Source organism: Corvus brachyrhynchos, unplaced genomic scaffold, assembly GCF_000691975.1.
Source record: "Corvus brachyrhynchos isolate BGI_N302 unplaced genomic scaffold, ASM69197v1 scaffold14, whole genome shotgun sequence".
Classification (NCBI taxonomy): Eukaryota; Metazoa; Chordata; class Aves; order Passeriformes; family Corvidae; genus Corvus; species Corvus brachyrhynchos.
This window is the reverse complement of record NW_008239110.1, coordinates 20,029,768-20,047,555: the sequence shown is the minus strand read 5'-3', so window position 1 is coordinate 20,047,555 and position 17,788 is coordinate 20,029,768. Positions and strand designations below refer to the sequence as shown.

The window sequence follows — 17,788 nt, the reverse complement described above, 5'->3', positions numbered from 1 at the left end:
TTGGGGGTTTTTTCATGTATTAAATATTTTTTCAAATTCCTACATAACATAACTAATAAAAATATTTACTTTTACAAAGGGTCAAGTGGACAGAACATAATTCTCCCAGAAGGAAACCAGATGTTCAGTTTCTTCAAAGCGATGTCTGTGCTGATAAAAGCAGTAGCTAATCTTTTCTTTAGAGGTTGAAGGTCTTGTTGAAGTTTCTTTTACTGAAGAGCTATTTATCAAGCTTTAATGAGCATCTGCCTCGATGGAAGAAGTATTTTTAATTTTTAATAGGATTTTGGCTTGTGAGTATAGTCATCAATGTGTATGTACTCAAAGAGCTGTCTTTGAAATTTTTGTAAAACCATTTATAGTCGTGCTCTAAGTCACATATTGCATCTTTAACTCATGATAAAAGAAGTCACATATGTTCCCAAAGTCAGGATTCCATAATAAAAACATCTTAGCAAACTCCTATACAGTAACTTGAATACATTAAGCCACACTAATATCCAAGTGTTTCTCACAAGTAATTCAAGTGGTGCAGAATGATCTATCAATGTAGTGCTTAGAATTGCATAATATACCAATGTAGTGCTTAGAATTGCAAAAAGCTCAAATTAACAATTTACTATATTTCTTAAAAATTATAATGCCTTTATAAAGAGTATATACTCTTTATAAAGCTCAATCTATTAAGAGATCCATAAAATGGAATTTACAAAAACTTGAACAAATAAATTTTGAATGATTCTGTGGGTTTTTACTGTATTACTTGGCTTTTGCCACGACTAATATTTAGCTATAACATAATGCTTGCCAAGAGATGCAAGATAATTCTGAAATCCTGTGGGGATAGGCTAGATGTTTAAAAGGCTTTGGAGGCATGAACAGGGTCTCTGTGTATCTCACTCAGAAAGCAAAAGGATTACCTACTTGCTTAAATTACTCTTAGGTAAGTCTTTGGGGGAAAAAAACCACTAGGTTTTATCACTAGGTAGAAGGAAAAAAAACCCACCCAATTAAAATTTAAATTTGGGGTTAAGTCACCTGCTTTTTCATTTTCTGGAGTTTGTTCTGATTAAGGAACAACTAAAGGTTAACCATATTTATGCTGGATAATTACACAGTTTAATATCCCACATGGTCTGCAAGTTGGGAGTACAGATGAAAGTCAAGCCAAAGGAAGTGTCACAGTTCTGATGCCCATTCTACCAGCACCATAAGGGCATAGGTAGCTCTGGGACATTAACTGCAGCATGAACCACGTATGGTATCACAAATTTTGTGTTCAGCCATGTTGGTGTTCACCTACAGCACAGAATGTTCTCACTCACTTTTCTCATCTCTAGTGGCCAGGTGCATCTGCTCTTTGAAAAACCTGTTTAGCTTAAGGAAGGCTGTAAGCTTCCAGCTAAACAGCAGCATCTTATGGATAGAAAGTTGTACATCTCAACATACCCTTTGTTAAGGGACCCTCTCCTAAGAGAGCAGAGACAGAGCAGCTCTTGGGATTCCAAGTGACAAGAATGGGCTGAAAAATACCCCAAGGAAGAGTGCAACACTACCCAGTCCAGAGACTTTGGTTAACCAGCTGCATCCAAGCCCAACATAAACCCTGTTACTTTAAGTACCAATGAATTTAGTCTGTGCAAAAGCAGAGTACTGGCATCTTGCTTACAAGATATGGTTCAATTAAACAGGATGAAAGCAAAAGGAAGGAACAAATAACAACTAAATAAGTGGTAAGAATTCAGACTTACAGAGCTCTTTCAATTAATGTTTTTTCAAGCATTTTGCATGACGAGAGAACAAAAAGGTTGACACACTCAGGGTTTACGTAGAGCGCATACCACTTTCACATCTTTATTATACAAGAGTTAAAAAGAAAAACTTGTGGAAAAATTGTGGCTGGTGTGATGGAAAAGGACAAGCTGTAGTATATTCTGCTACCATCACCTACTTCACCCAGCTGCTTTAGTGGTCTCCCTCAATCACTTCTCCAGACCTTTGTCTGCCCCAGCATCAAGTCCTGTTCTTCTCTCAGGCCAGACACTTACCAATAGTTCACCGTTCATCTGTCCCCAAAACTTCTTTCCCTGTCATCTGTAAAGCCAGCTAAGGAGCTCCATATATGCCCAACCTCCTCTCTGAGGGAGCAGGCACATACCACAGAGCTCCCCAGTTTATTCCTCAGCACTTCTAAGAGCTGTGTTGCAACACATCCAGCAGTAGATGCTCAAGCAGGAGTTGGACAATGGTATCACAGACTTAGAAACATCATCTTAGTGAAAGCTATGTGAATGTTTCAGCTTTTGGGTCCTTGGTATGAATGCTCTCTTCTTTCTCCCCTTCCCCAAAGGAAGCCATTTCCAGCTTGATTTTGGAGTGTTAAATCTACAATGCAGTGACTCGATTAAAAAGACAGGACTCACATGCAACCAATACACAGCACATCCCTGAAGATTTTGTAAGATTGTGTGTGTGTTTGTGTGTAAATACAGTTATTTCAAAAGCAAGTTATTTTCTTCCAGTTTGCAATTTGTTTTTCTGCTCTGGCTACACCTGTGACAAAGGACTGTCACCTGTACCCCTTCTATTAACCAGTCCTGAAAAGGACAAAAAGCCAATCAAACAAAACAAAACAAAACAAAGTCTTCAAGACAGTTTCACTGCTGTACAGGATGCTCACCAGAAAACAACAGATGTGCTATAATCACTACTGGCCATTCATTTCCTTTCTGTCAGAAAGCAGCAGTCATCAATTAAGAACCCCTATCTACAGGACACAAAAGGAAGTATACACTTTTCCTTGGTCATTTGACCGCAACAATAGGAGATGGCAGCGGGAAAGGACTGACCGCTCTGAGCAAGTGTGGCAGGGAGGAAAGCAGATAGGGGTGAGTGAGCTTGTCTTTTTAGATTTTTTTAAAAATTAATATAAGATTTTTTATTCAACACTTTAATATACAAATGTTTAAAAAATACTTCGTCACTTTATCTACAAATTCTACAAAATCCTAATTAAATTATTCCTGAATTTGTCCAGACAATTCATTGACTCTTTTTCACAGCAGAAAATCCCAAACATGTGAGCTGACAAGAGATTTAAGCAGCATCTATCTAGAAAAGCTGTTTTATCAATTAACAAAGCCTTTTCTGAAACAGTTATCACGATTTTTATAAAAGCATTAGTCTAAAGGTGTATAGAATTTCAATACATCGCTGGCATAAGTTATTTGGACTAATATTTTTAAGAAGTCTAGTCAGATCTGTGGATCCTTCCGTTAAAGATTATGTTCGCTGGTGAGCTTCATCACTCTGAAATAGAATGACAGCTCTCAAAAAGCTGCCAACAACAGAAAATCCTAGAGATGGGCTTTATATTATGTCTGTTACATGACTGTAGTCAGCCACAAAGGATTTGCAGGAAACTTATTAAAAATGTTAGCCTTAATTAAGGTATTAGGCATTAAGCTAGCATGCTAAATTAAACCCCAAATATTCCCATGAACACTAATGCACCTGCTCTAAGAGCTTGGTAGGCACTTCCCACAACAGGAAAACTTTAAATGCCTTCACATTGCAACTGAACCCCTATTTTCACTCTGCACCTCTGCTTCACTGCATACCAAAAATAGACGCGACTTACAGAAAAGCTCACACGTGGGCATAGAGTCATTCCTCTCCACCCCCACACAGATTTGCAAGCCCTCATACCACTAAAGGCACGACCTAAACAAAGCATTCAGTGATGCACAGATGCTCAAGGAATCTTTTTAATGTATTGAATTTTAGCATAAACACACTGCATATTAAAATGCACGTGGAATTGTCAGAACAAAGTATATTGCTCTACTGTTTCCTTCTCTGCTACAACATGTTATGATTTAATAGATGCCATTTTAATCCTTCTAAAGATATTCTAACCACCAACTTATCGAAACAATTAAAAACAAACAATATTGTTTGTTTGTGAAATGGATAACAGCAAAATAGAAACACATTCCATAAAATGTTTCCCCCACCACCCCCAAAAAGTTTCTCGGAATGAAAATATTCTTAGAAGTTCCAGATTTAAGCCTGACATGTAAAGCAAATTTGGCAAAATTACTGGTGTTTATTTGGTAAGATTCAACATCCATCCCTCAAAGCTGTATCTGCCTAAACCATTAAGCTATTCTTTTTACAGAACACCAGTCCTCATATTTTGTGTTCCTTCCTTTTTCCCACAGAATTAATTCCTTACTATATGCACTTCATCTAGTCCTTGAATGCCTTATCCCCTTAGTTGATACATTCCCACACACTCCAGTTTTGTTGACACAACAATTTTTTGAAGCACTTCACAGTGAATGCTTGTCTGCCAGGGATCCAAAGAATCTTAGGAAATCCTCTGCATCTTAGGCCACAGGCACAATCCATGTTATCTCTGCTTTCAGAAGAGAGGTTATTTGAGTCTGGTGGTCTGGTTTAGCTTTTCTGTTCATCATGAAAATGCAATAAAACCACTGCAACTCAAAACCAAGGCCAAGAAGCACACTTGAAATGAAATGGAAATCAGGAAAGGGGGAGAGTTTGTGCAAATAATTCTCTCTAAGGTCACTAGGCAAATACTTTGCGTGCATTTGGATATGCACAAACTTCAAGCTAAATAAATAAAATTATTTCCTGTGTGGAAGCTGGGAATGTACAGCCCCTCCGCACTTGTGGATGAAAAAATATGCTAGTAATTAACTATCAGCAAATAACACAGAGAACTAGTGTACTGAATTTAGGTCATGTCAATTATTTTTCTCTGATGCATGTTAAAACATGCAACCTTATTCAAATCTTGCTATTTCTGGAAAACACTGAAGAGGAATTTCCGGTCTTTCCTCTTGCAGCCTCCGCAAAATGTTTTTCTACTTACAGAGACTGTTCTCCCTTGGATCCAAAGAAAAGTAAGATCTCACTAATGTTTGTCAGATGTAAGCTCTAATCTAATGCTATGCAGTCCTGCAAGTGTCTCTCTATTACAGTTATGCAATCTCAAAGCATTGGAGTCAAAATGAAGTTGCCATTCTCCTAAAATTTCATAAACATTTGAACACAATTGAATCATAAATACATACTACAAAATTATATTACAAGCCCTACTATCAGTAGGGTAAAAGAATAAATATTATTAATTAGTGGTCTAATATAGCATATTCATACTCCCTCTGCAGGTCACAGAAGCCAGAGTGGCAATTAACATAATGCACCCTTTTTTTTTTTTAATTATAAAGTAATCCATGCTATACTGGTTTCAACATTAGCACTAGAAGGAGTGAAGTAAGTTACTTATAAGGCATCAAGTTTTTCCAAATAGCAGTGTCCGAGCTGTTAGTTACTGAATGTCTGCTTTTTTCAGAGAAAAGAAAATATACATTCACATTGGCACCGGGAATCTTTCTCCTTGAGGAGGAAAGGAGGAAAAAGGGATCTTGCCTAAAGCTCTCTTATCTAGTATTTTCTGTAGAGTCTCCTGCCAGCCCTATTGTGAAGTTTTCTGGAATGTCAATTTGTTTCAGATAATCAAATGAGTGAAATCAGTTATTACAATCAGGTTACATTTCTATGGCATCCAAATGTGCTTTTCCTATGTTCCCGAATTCCCCAGATGCCCTAAGACTTCCAGGCAGTGAGGTTATATAAACAAAATTAAATCCCTAAAAAATAAACTAAAATGACATAGAGTAATATAGCAAATTTCAGGAGAACAAAGTCATCCTGGATCACCCCATCCCTATAGCGAGACCAGTGTTTCTCCAAAAAAGTGGCACTTTTACATCCAAAGGCAAAGAATCAAGCAACCAAACAAAATTTCAGCCACAGATCTTCAGCAAAACTTCAGTTTCAGAAACAAGGGCTAAAGCTGAAGACTTAACCTCCCCTAAGTGCTTAGGTGCCCCCCCCCAAATTTGATTTAATTAGCATAAAAGGCCACTGTTGTGCACATGAGGAACACCCTCTCTCTTGGCTAACCCACACGGCAGGCCTGTTCAGCACAGTGACCTACTGTGGATTTGCATACTAAGCAGCCCCATGGTTAACTTGAGGCACGTTCACTGCACACCAATGGTAATCCTCGCAGTCAGAGGCACAGCAAACATCATCTCACATTTAAAATAAAGTAAAAAAAATGAAAGTTAAAATAATAGTAAAGAAATTTACCTGGTAGAGCACTCACCCAATATATCAGTTAGGGTGGGCAAAATGGAGTCACTTCTCCTCTCCTCCGTTGAAACTCTGGCATTCTGCAGAAAGGAGGATAGAAATTACAGAATTAGAGAAAGGATAAAAGGGAGCTCAGCTGTGCAGCTCAGCAGGGGTCTGGGCACACCTCAGTTTATACCCCCTAAGTCACGCTCGCCGTACGTACGCCTGCCCGTTCCGTCCTAAAGAGTAGCTGAATAAAACATAGCACAGGCTGAATCCAGTTCAGACAAGCTAGGGAGTCAGATTTTGAATAGGAATGAGACACTAATGTGATTCTGAAAATCCCATTAAGAGCCTTTACCACCTCTGCTTACCTCCACATCTTTAAAAATCTAGATCAGACAGCTCGCCTATGGTCGCGCTGTACAGCTGCACTGAAGCAAGGAAGTACTGCTGGGTTCCCAAGCTCTAAACCCCAAGGGCTTCAGGCCACACTCCTTCTGGAAATTGTTAGAGCTGACTTTCAACTTCATTATCTTTAATGCCTGGAAACCTCTATCCAAATGATCCCTCACTTTCCTGCAATATCACTGGCCTATAAAGTACATCAGAGACATGGGTCACTGAGATCTGCTTGGTACCTCCATCACACCTAGGTATTTTCACAAGGTCAAAAAAACATGATAAATATCTGAAGAAAAATAATGTTTCTCCTACCGCTTCACAAAAACCAGCTATTTAGGTAGAATTGTGGTGCAACTTTTTCTCACAAAATTTATTAGCCTGCCTTGAAGCCTAAAAACGGAGGATTTTTGACTTAACAAGGGAAAGAACTCATTTCCTCTGCTAAACTTGTAACCCCTCCCAGCCCCAACAGAATATCAACTGGAACTGAACAGGAATACCTTTTTTTATTATTTTCATTTCTCTAAGACATTGCTTCATGTTTCCCTTTTCTAGAGGACCCAAGATTAATTCACCTCTCCTTCTTTGCTATTTCTATGCCATGGACTGTGCCAAAGGTGACAGTGAAGAATCCACAGAAACTGAACATCAAATGCTCTTGTTCTGAACTTTCAAGAAAGTATTTAATTTCTTTCTTCTTTTCTTTATATCATCATAAGGCCTGTTTATATACATGGAGTGGAAACAGTGCACATTCAGCTGCAGTTGATTTCCCATATGGCAAAATACCTCAGGCATTCAGCTGACTGGGAACACTACGGAGGCCTCTTACCATCACCAGTTTTTTCGACCAGGAAGCTCTGCCCAACGCTTGTTCTTATGCCATAATAAATGAGAGTCCCTGCTAAGTGTCCGAGTTAATTTGGTCTAGATGAACCAAACCATAAACAGGCAAAATTTTATTTTTCAAAAATCCATTTAAAAAATATTGGGCTACTTTCAACTTCAACAGTAATACCATCAATTCAATCTTGCTAATGCGGCACAATGTTCATCTACAGATGTTTTTTAAATACAAAAACCACTCCATCTAAAATTTTCTTTTAATGAAATATCAATGTATTTGCCCTCTCCATTCCATCTTTGCAGCATTAAATCAACACTACAGGCAATTTCACAGACTGAAAGAGTATATTTTTTTCTTTCGGTATCACTTAGTGACAACTACAGCAACAATTTTATTTACTTCGCTTAGTTTTTCCTGTTCATAACTGAAGACACAGAATAGTCTCCACTAACACTTCTATGAATCTGAAGAAGGAAATACATGAGTAGTCTCACCAGGTTCCTGTGATCAGACTGTAACAGCTGTAACACTCAAATGCCCAACCACCTGACTGTACTTCAGATTGTAAATTAAGCAAAACAGAAATGCAAAGTGATCTACAATTACCATCCTACTTTTGATTTATCATGCAAGTTTCCCTAGCCTCAAATCCTCCAGAGCCAAAGGACTCAATTTCAACTGCTTGAGAACCCAGTTTCTTTAAGAACCCTAGAAAAAGGCAGACTGGCAATATAACCACAACCATTTAAATATACACACATCTGTGTGTGTATATATATAATATACATTATATATAAATAAATGAAAACCAGAACCTAGATAACCCTGAAGAAGCCTGAACTTTTTACTGGGGCTCTCCTGTTTGCCACTAGTTTCATCAACGATAGTTTCTTAGTTCTAGGGTAAAATTATTTGCCAAAAGCTGTGTCCTCTACCCACCAGAGGACACAATGGCCTTTCAAAACCTTTCAACTGATGATCTGAGACAGGGTCTTATAGTCACATCTAAATAGACTAAAATATAAGCTCTTGGATGCTACAGAATGTTCTACCAACCTTTAACTTTTCCAAGAAAGTTTTCTAGAGATTTTGCTATCATCGTACTATGAAACAGGACAATCTGTAAGGAAAACTAATTTTTCATCCTGTGAATTTTTTTATCAGTTCAGTGGTTTATTTCTCAACCATCAGTGTAAGAATACCGAACACTTTTGTACTAGAAAAACTATAGTGAAGAAAAGATGTTGCATGTTTCTTTCATGAAAGTGATTAACAAATACACTGTCATTTGTCCTATAATTTCTATTTCATCTTTAAAAAATTTGCATGACTTAAAATACTCTTAGTCTAGAAATGTATCACAGTTGTTAATAAAAAGCTTTACTTCTTAATCACTTTTAGAAAATATATAAGGTAAAAGCATCAAGCAAGTAGCAACTTAAAAAGCAAAACCACCAAAGAAACCTGCATTCAGATATTTAAACTGACTTGAACCATAATGCCTGGCTGTCCTGTGAAAAACACTTTGGAACGTGGAATTCACACTATAATGTTAAATGAAAAGCCCAGAAACTTGAAAACTATCTTTCAAAATGCAGTAAAATTAAGGTGCTCCTTTCAGGTATACTCTGCATGGGAGGCAACCAAAATAATTTTCAGTAAGAGGATGGGTGCTTTACTTTATTCCTTAGGAGTCATTGAGATTACCTTCACCTCAGTTTTCCTAAAATGTGTAAATGACACACAACCCTTCTGTTCTACACACTCTCTCAGTGTGGCGAAAGCAAACATTTTCACTTTAGTCCAATAAACTGGTTCTCTCACACCATGGAGCTTTGACATCTCTGCATTTAAAGAATTTCCCTATCCTGTTTCAGCGAGGGTAAAAGACCAAAGTAAGCCAGAGCCACCCAACTAGATGTAATTGTGTTCCACAAACTTACAGGTGGCAATTTGCTTGAATTCCAACTAGGATATCAAGACACTCATTCCATTCATTGTCACCCCTGCTCTCAGCTAGTCCCCAACCACACCTCACATCCATACAACTCCATCCTTACACCTTGGATTATATGTGTCAACTTATACTGTAGCATTTTAAAACAAATACTCTTGCCAAACAATTCCACATACTGACCCTCAAAGGAAAGCTCAGAATAAAATTCTTTGGAGAAGTTCACATGTGCTAGACAGCAAACCACTGTGCAAGTTTAATCACCAGTGAGCAGAACTAAAGTAAAAATTTATTTGACATGACTTTTCCTGAGCTATGTTCCAGTTCCTAAAGCCCAGCTTTTCTGGCTGAGGAATGCAGCTTGCTTTTACAGGAAGGCCACATACTGTAGCACCTTCTCATTGCACGACATAACTGATTAACAGATGGAAAATGTGCCACATCCCAAGCAAAATTTATTCCACATGCAATCAGCTGAGAGCTTTCCCAGACATATTAAGCTTATGTCATGGACTAAGTTCATGCAGTGCTCCTGGAGTTTCTTTCACTCTACCCATTCACAACAGTGAACAGCACAAAGGTGAGCTGCATGGCAAGGTCAACAGCTGAGTGAGTTTTTGCCAGAAGTCCTCCAGCCCATCCCTGGTATGACCTCAAACTGTCCCCAGGAAAGAAGTCAGTATTGGGCAAGTATGAGCATAGACAAGTAACTGTGATCCGGGTACCAGAACTAATCACGTCCTGATATGACTCAATATTTATAATTAACAAATAAAAGAAACCAACCCAGTATATTTTCCTGAAATCATCAGAAGATGGGCATCACTGATCCTCTATTAAATATTGAAAGAACTCTTTGTGCACCACTGACATTGAGTAAAAGAGCAAAAGGGAAAAAAGCCCATAACATTTAGTGGGCAGACTCCTCATCACTACAAGACAGCGGCAATGAAGAAGTATCCAGATGGCCCTAGCATCCAGACCCCTCTGGAAGCTCAAATAGCTGCATGATGCACACAGCCAGGGTGGGCAGGTGCATCTGTCAGGTATGTGTGTCAGCACTGTCCCCTTGAAATGAAAGAGACTCACAAGCAACAGATCTTCAGTGACAAAGGCTGATGACCAGCTTTTCCTCTGGAGAGCAAATGAGATCATCTTGGTTTTGTTTTTTCAGAATTCTTCCTTGAGAAGCAGACACAGCTCCTATCCTATCCAAACAGCATGCAGTGATGTGTGAAAGAAAACCTTTCTCCTCCATACCCTACCTGTGCACATCACAGGCCCAAATCACACCAATGCTTCACCAAAACAGGGCAGAAAAAAAAAATGACCTATTCCCCTTGCTTTGAACTTGATGGAATCTGAGTCAGTGCCTATTCTGTGCTTTGGATGAACAAACTGCTTTGAAGGGGCCTGAGGAGTGCAAGAGCCAAATTTCTGTTTAATAACAGAGGTTGTTATCAGCAGGATCCTCTACTGCAGGGTTGCAGAAAGAACGTCTTCAGCGTGGTTCCTTTTGGATCTGCACTGTGCATGGCAGCAGCAGGACAGCCTGGCTCTAAGAATGAAGAACAGAAGTGACACTGTCATCATGCACAGCCATGAGTGAGGAAGCACTCCTGTGTTGGTAACAGGCCACGCTGCCAAGCAGAGTGCTGCTGCAGGTGAAGAGGCAAAGGGCAAACTGCAGTAACTGAGATCACCAGGATGAGTCAGCATGCAGGAGATCAACTCTAAAATCTGCCCAGCACAATTTGTGCCTTGGCAAACCACTCTGTCCTTCATGCCAAGAGAAAAGTGGGGTTTTCTTAATGCTCTAGCCTGCATTTCCCTGCTGGCATGCTCTAAGAAAGTAGAAAACAATTCCTGAAGGGAAGGTCTGCAGAAAACCTGTCCTTTTCATCTGAAAAATTTGGCTAGCACTGACTGTCCTAGTACAGATATCTCCAATACCAATTTAGGAACCATGTCATCTAAAGCAATGGAGGAGCACAAGCATGCTGAGATACTGCCCTATATATCAGAAAGAAACCTTGGAGATTAAATAGTCATTAATGCCCTCAGAAATTACTTACTTTCACTTAATAACAGATTGCAGTACTCTAGAATGGCTTACCAAAACATCTACACTGTGCCTGATGCTTGGTATTGCAGGTGGAGGTTAAGAAAGTAAATTAGCATTTTTGCCCCAAAAATCTGGGAAAAACTCAGAAGATTAAATGAGTTCAAGCTCAGGAGAAGGAGATGCTGAAGATGATCTCCACAAGGCAGAAGAACCTTCACAGTATAACCAGCCCGGTAAGGCAAGGATTCTCGGAGGTTATATCCAGTGAGGAGTGGCCTAAGTGGTCCTGTCTGCCTGCAGGACAGAGACAGCAACCTCTTCAAAGCAGCAGGAGTAAATCGACGAAGATAAAGCAAATCAGAGATTTATGACTTCAGATTTATCCAACATGAGAGAGACCGACAATTATCAGAGAAGATTGACAGAAAAGAGATGTTACAAACCATATGCTGGTAAAGTATGAGGGAAGGTAAACTATCTCTCCAAATTCAATAATGATTTATTGTTAAATACATCTTTGTCTACCATTCAATAGGCTAAGACTGCTGATTCTTCCCAGAAATTAGTGTTTCTACAACCAATTGAAGTCTGTGATGACATCACTCAGACACTAAGGTGTGACAGCTCTCTGACCAACCTCATGAGGTATGTTAACAGGATAGTGAGAAGGAATTGGAAAGTAAACAGTGAGAAAGCTTCATAAGCACTTGAGTATGAAGCATGCTCATCATGGCAGCACCAATACTGCTTGTAAGCCAAACCCAGGTTTCTGCTGTTAACTTGGTTTCAGTTTAAAACAATAAGTGGAAACCTCTGTGCATACTGAAGTGATAAAGATTACTTACATGCATAATAAGTAGTTCTTCATCTCATCTATTTTCAAAATTATTTACAAAGAAGGAGTTATCATTTTTCTTCCGTATCAGACATCAAGGACACAAAGCACTATGCTACTTTATACTGAAGTACTGCAGATCAGTGGCAGCAGTAGAAAGCAAGTCATTCTGCCACTGCCTTCCTGAAATGTGTTGGGAGCTCATCTATGGATCTGGATTCACTGGGATAGGCAGTGCAAATACAGAAAAAGAAACAAAAACAAAAAGAAAACCCCCAAACAGCACATTGATTCTGGTATGTAGAAATCACAACGAAGCTGCAGCAGACAGTGTATCTAATCTTAGGGGACATGTATGAGGGCAAACATCAGTAAATACTTTAACAAACCAGAGTTTACAGGGCGTTTAGGGAGGAAAACTTGCCCATGTTTACAGATAACTTTGCATAACACAAGGGGAAGCATGGGAGAAAGTACAAGCACTAGAGCCTATGCACTAAATCTAGGAGATAGGGACTCCTTATGTGGGCTAACTAAAAGGCAGAAGCCGACCTTGAAGCCCACACTCAGATGACAATGCTGGAAGATGTCAGCCATGACCATGAAAAGAAACTGGCTGTTATGCTGTCCCAGACGCTGCTCCTTAGGACAACCCAAACAGCCATCTCCTTCCCAAGCTAGGTACCAAGGTTTTATCTACAATGGCTGTGAGTAAGCAGCTGAGCCGATGATTCAATCAATGACACACTAACTCTGCTCTATACTTCCAGTGAAAGGAAGCACACATCTTATCAGCAGAAAACAGTAGCTGAACGATACTAATGCTTGGAGTGTGATCCTGAAATGTCTGAATGGATACGAAGGTTCAAATGCTTCAATGTTAACATTCATTAAGTTAGGTTTTAAAACATCTGGGCAGGGCTCACATGCAAGTTCCTACAGAATGTATGCTTACAGGAAGAGGCTTGGCACCACTTGCAGTCTGAAACTCAATGACAGAGCAGGCAAGCAAGACTTATAGGATTCAAAGTTTCTTTAGCACTGCTTCAGTCACAAGTTTACATGGGAAACTGCTGCCAGCCCAATTTATACCTGTTCACTACACTTATAAAACACACATGCAACCTCCACTAGCACAATCATCATGGTTCCACAGAACATTAGGAAACAGGACTAGTGGAGGTCATGCTGAGGAAGGAAGGAAAGAAGGAAGGAATCAAGTCAAATGCATGAAGTCACTCTTACAGAAAAAATTTTAAACTGTCACCTTGCTTTGTATTTTCACAGCAATGCTCTGCATTGTGATTAGTGAAAACATGGGTAGTGACCACCCCCACATGCAGGTACTTCAGAAGGCATCCCAGTCAACAGATGACAGACAGTGGGTTTAAGAGTTTGTAATGTGGCTTGGACAATTGCTTCTTGCAGGCCTTCTTGATAACTGTAAGTAGTTTTCCCCTCTATTTCCTTCCCAGTCCTCCCTGACTAGGCCCCTTTCTCTTCCTGCATTTGTAATCAAGTTCATGGCTAAACCTATTTTAGGCCAAGTTCATATAAACTCAACTTTTGGTGAATCAGGCTAGACTAACCTATTTGATACAACGACCATAACTAAAAAAAAAAAAAATGTTTATATCCTTAAAGTGATTTGGGAAACTTCAAACACTAAGAGATAGTTTGTCACACACTTTTTTTGAACATTAATTAATACAAACAGGCTTTACTGATACTTTTAGTTATTATTCAATCTGTTCACATTCATCTCTTGTAGTCTTAGCCACTGACATAAAAGACTCCTGTACTTACAATTGTAACTGTTGCCATTGCACTAAGACTCACTTTACTTTTCACTCCCTTCACTCCTGTTCCCAGGTCGGTTTTGTGCTTCCACCACTCACTGTGGGGTGTGAGGCTTTTCTAAAGCGGAGAGGAAGTCTGGGCTCCACATCCTTTGCATTCTAAGTTTACAAGAATAACACTTTCTTCCACTTTTTTTTCTCATTGACAGTCCTACTAGCTAAAACTTTTTATGTGCAGTGACAGTAATGCAGGTTCTCAGAATTAATCATTCAGAAACAGCTCTGCAAGCCTTTCAGCCACTCCAGACTTTGCTGAGGGCTGCAAAAATTCTTTCCCTCCCACCTCTCCCTCTTAACTCTACAGAAACAGAATGTCATTTAGAGTAAGTAGTGGTAAGACATCCTCATTGTCCCCACCAGCAAAAATTCCAGATTATTATAAGAGGATCACCATCACTCCAAATGTCTTCAGTAGACATTACATTATTATCTTGCATTTTTTCATATTTCACTGTCCTATCTTCTATTCTAGCTAAATATCCCTGCACCACATTTGGCAATTAAGAAACTTATGGCAAAGTAACTTAAAGCCATAACTAATTTAACATGTCAATAAAACATGTTTCTTTAACACAGCAGCCTTCCTTCTCAACACGACTGAATACAAAAGGGAATGCACATCAGATTAATTCCTTTGTTCTAATTTATAACCGCCATAGCTTTATACATGTCTAATCTGAGAAACACTTCTAAATGGAGCCTGCAGATGGCCCCCTTTATCATCAGCTTGGATGGTTCCATTATTTCCTGATCTAGCACATCTAACCCTATGGATTTGGGGTACATGACATGGCCATGCTGCCACCCAGAAATGTCGTCCCTCTTCTTCATGACCCCATGCTCCCAAGACTAAGAGCTGCAGCTCTGGTTTGGCCAGTAGAGACTTAGTGGTGCCCAGCAATTGCTGGAATGGCAACCAAGCACAAAGAAAATTAATAAATAAATTAAAATCAACAGTTGAATAAGTCTTTGGCATACTTTAATAACTGTGCTAAGTATCTGTTAAAATATTGTTATTTGGGAGGTCTTAAAAAAATTGAGATAAAATAAAAAAGGTCCATCCATTCTGTAGTATCCTTCCCTAAGAATTGTTTTGGTTTAGGATTGGTCTTTTCTACTGACAATTTTAGAGATAACACCTCTGTACAGAAACTTTTTTTTCAATAGCAGTATCTCAGGCTAATCTGTGGATCCACTCTTCAAAATTAGTAACAGCAGATTTTGTAACTGTGTTCTTGATTTACCCATTTTTGGGTAGATCTCAAAAGTAACTCACCAGAGCCTACAAGTTGTATGGGTGATGCTAGCACAGAGCAAGGTAAAATGACAGAAGCCAATGCCAAATTACAGTTCTGTTAGTGTTCTATGGTTAGAGAAACAGACCAGCTTTGTACTGCTGAGTTTGCATTCAAAGATAATAGAGCACTACTTCAAGTAAATGCCTTTGTCAGTTGCTACAGCCCTATCTGGTTAGCAGAGCTTAAAAAGCCTTTTCTGAATGGGAGCCAAGAAATCACAAGAGTATGAAAGGCAGAGGACAACAGGTATACAGCAACCCAATCCAAATAAATGCACACAAGGAGGCTTTCAAACATGCATACTGCTCCAAATGACTTCACAAAAATACTATCACTGGTGCCACATGAAAGACTGCATCAGTGAAAGGTTCCAACCTACCAACCTACACAAATAACAGCAGCAAAAAGCATACAAACTCACTACTTGCCACTTACCAGAAAAGTATGCAGATATTCTCACTTCCCTTCTAGCTTGAACTTTTTAGGTCACAGCAAAGGTTTAAAATAAAATAACAAAACAAAACTACAAAGAAACCCAAAACACTACCCCCAAAAAAGACCTACCCAGACAAAAACACTCCACTTCCCCACAGGAAGGTACCAAGTGTTCAGTTAGTTAGCTCCAAACCCTTTCTACCTTCTTCCATCCCCTCACAATCAAACACTTTAGTCTCAAAGTATGCCTTTAGACAGTTAATTTGTAGTCTCGCATCCTGCCCAAGGAAGAAGAACACATTAGCAGATGTTCTGAAATGATGACTGCTGCCAACAAACCAGGTTCACTGCTTAAAGATTTCCACTTAAAAATCAAGTCAATGCTGTCTTTGCAATATGTTATCAAGTAAGACTATAAATTACAAACTGATTTGGCTACACACCTATTTTTTTTTCCTTTCTCTTTTCTGGAAAATCAAAAGTAAAACAACAAGAAAAATTATACCTTAACACCTAGTGTTAGAATCATAACATGCCTTTGCAGAGATGCACTCAGTAGCGTGGCCACAGGTCGACGTTGTTTGCTTAGGGCTCTCTAGGTCTGTGAGAAACAGCCAGCACTCCCGTAAATGAACACATTTAAAACTGAACCTTTCATCAGAGTGTTTTGCACCATTCCTAGTTTGCCAACTGAGAACACAGAGCAGAAAAAAGTTTAATAGCTAAGCATCTGCATGGACCCAAGAACAATACCATATTCATTAAGAGGCCGATCTCAAACTGCCTTCTCATATTTTCAAGACAAGCACTCTATTAATACATTTCTTAACCTTAGCATAACTCTTATGTTTTCATCCCAAAGCACCCGCACACACATCGGTGAAGAGTTCCCAAAATTACCACAACTATGTGTCCCACACATACCAGGCGAAAAAAAACCCTAAAAATAAATCTCAAGGAAGCTATATATTGTGCCTTGCCAGCCACAGTGAATTGTACAGCCAGGAGTTGCTACAGCCAGATTTAGCTTCATACAAGCTAACAGGATTCCTTTATAAATTTAGCTAGAGGCACGGGCAACAAACGCTTGTGGAAATTTGAACTGCAATGCTCCAGCAGCAAAGACTGCTCCCTCCAAGAATGAAACAGTAGCAGAAGATGACTATTAGTAGGCTCCTATTACACAGCTTTCAAAACAGCTATAAGTCCTCAGGTTCTCTAGGCAGAGTTATTAAACTGCTGAATACCAGCAAACACTAAAAGAAAAAAGCAAGGCCACAGCTCTTTCTGTGTCTGCCAATTAATAATCAAAGGAGGAAAAAAGCCAACCAAAGAGAGACCGTGTTGGAAGCCAGCTGAACGTTCAGCTAAGCTTGTTTCAGGTCCTTTCCCCACATACTTGGAGCAGTGTGGCTTGTGAAGAAAGAAGGAAACGAGTGCCTCAGGTCTGTCAGTGCTAACTGAGGGATGAACTCTGAAGGGCTTCTCCTTCAACAAGAGGGACTGGGACACACGACCCGCAAAACAGGGAAAAGACGAGTGAGGGATATGGGGAAATGCATCCAGGATCCTATAGAGTAGCAGGACACTGCTCTGCCCCACTGCCTCTCCACAGAATCAAAGTTCCTACTACTTAACAACAGATCAATCATATTTTTAAACCTCTTTAGGACATACTTATCACAATCCCATTAACTTTAAAACATAAAAAGAAATAGAGGATAGGTTTGGGGGTTTTTTTTGAGTTTTCCAGAAGACACAGGTTTGCTAAAGCATCTCCACAAAACCCGAGGCCCTATGCAATTTTATCATATTTTAAAAGAAGTACCTTCTCCTTCGCCAAAGAAACTCGATGAAACCCCCAGGCTCGGGCTGAGCCGGTGGAGCTTGGCCGGGATAGCCCCGAGCTCCGGCGGAGC

At 39.4% G+C, this 17,788-nt stretch overlaps 1 protein-coding gene across 1 annotated transcript in view; it reads right to left on the bottom strand.

The window, feature by feature from the left end:
* PLEKHG1 (pleckstrin homology and RhoGEF domain containing G1) overlaps window positions 1-17,788 on the bottom strand; it is a 127,757-nt gene that overhangs the window by 109,340 nt on the left and 629 nt on the right. Inside the window, exons 2-3 of the mRNA XM_008637876.2 lie at window positions 6,379-6,388; window positions 6,203-6,275 (exon numbers count right to left, since the gene is read on the bottom strand). Of these exons, the coding sequence (XP_008636098.2) occupies window positions 6,203-6,275; window positions 6,379-6,388 (83 nt within the window). The remainder of the gene's footprint in view (window positions 1-6,202; window positions 6,276-6,378; window positions 6,389-17,788) is intronic.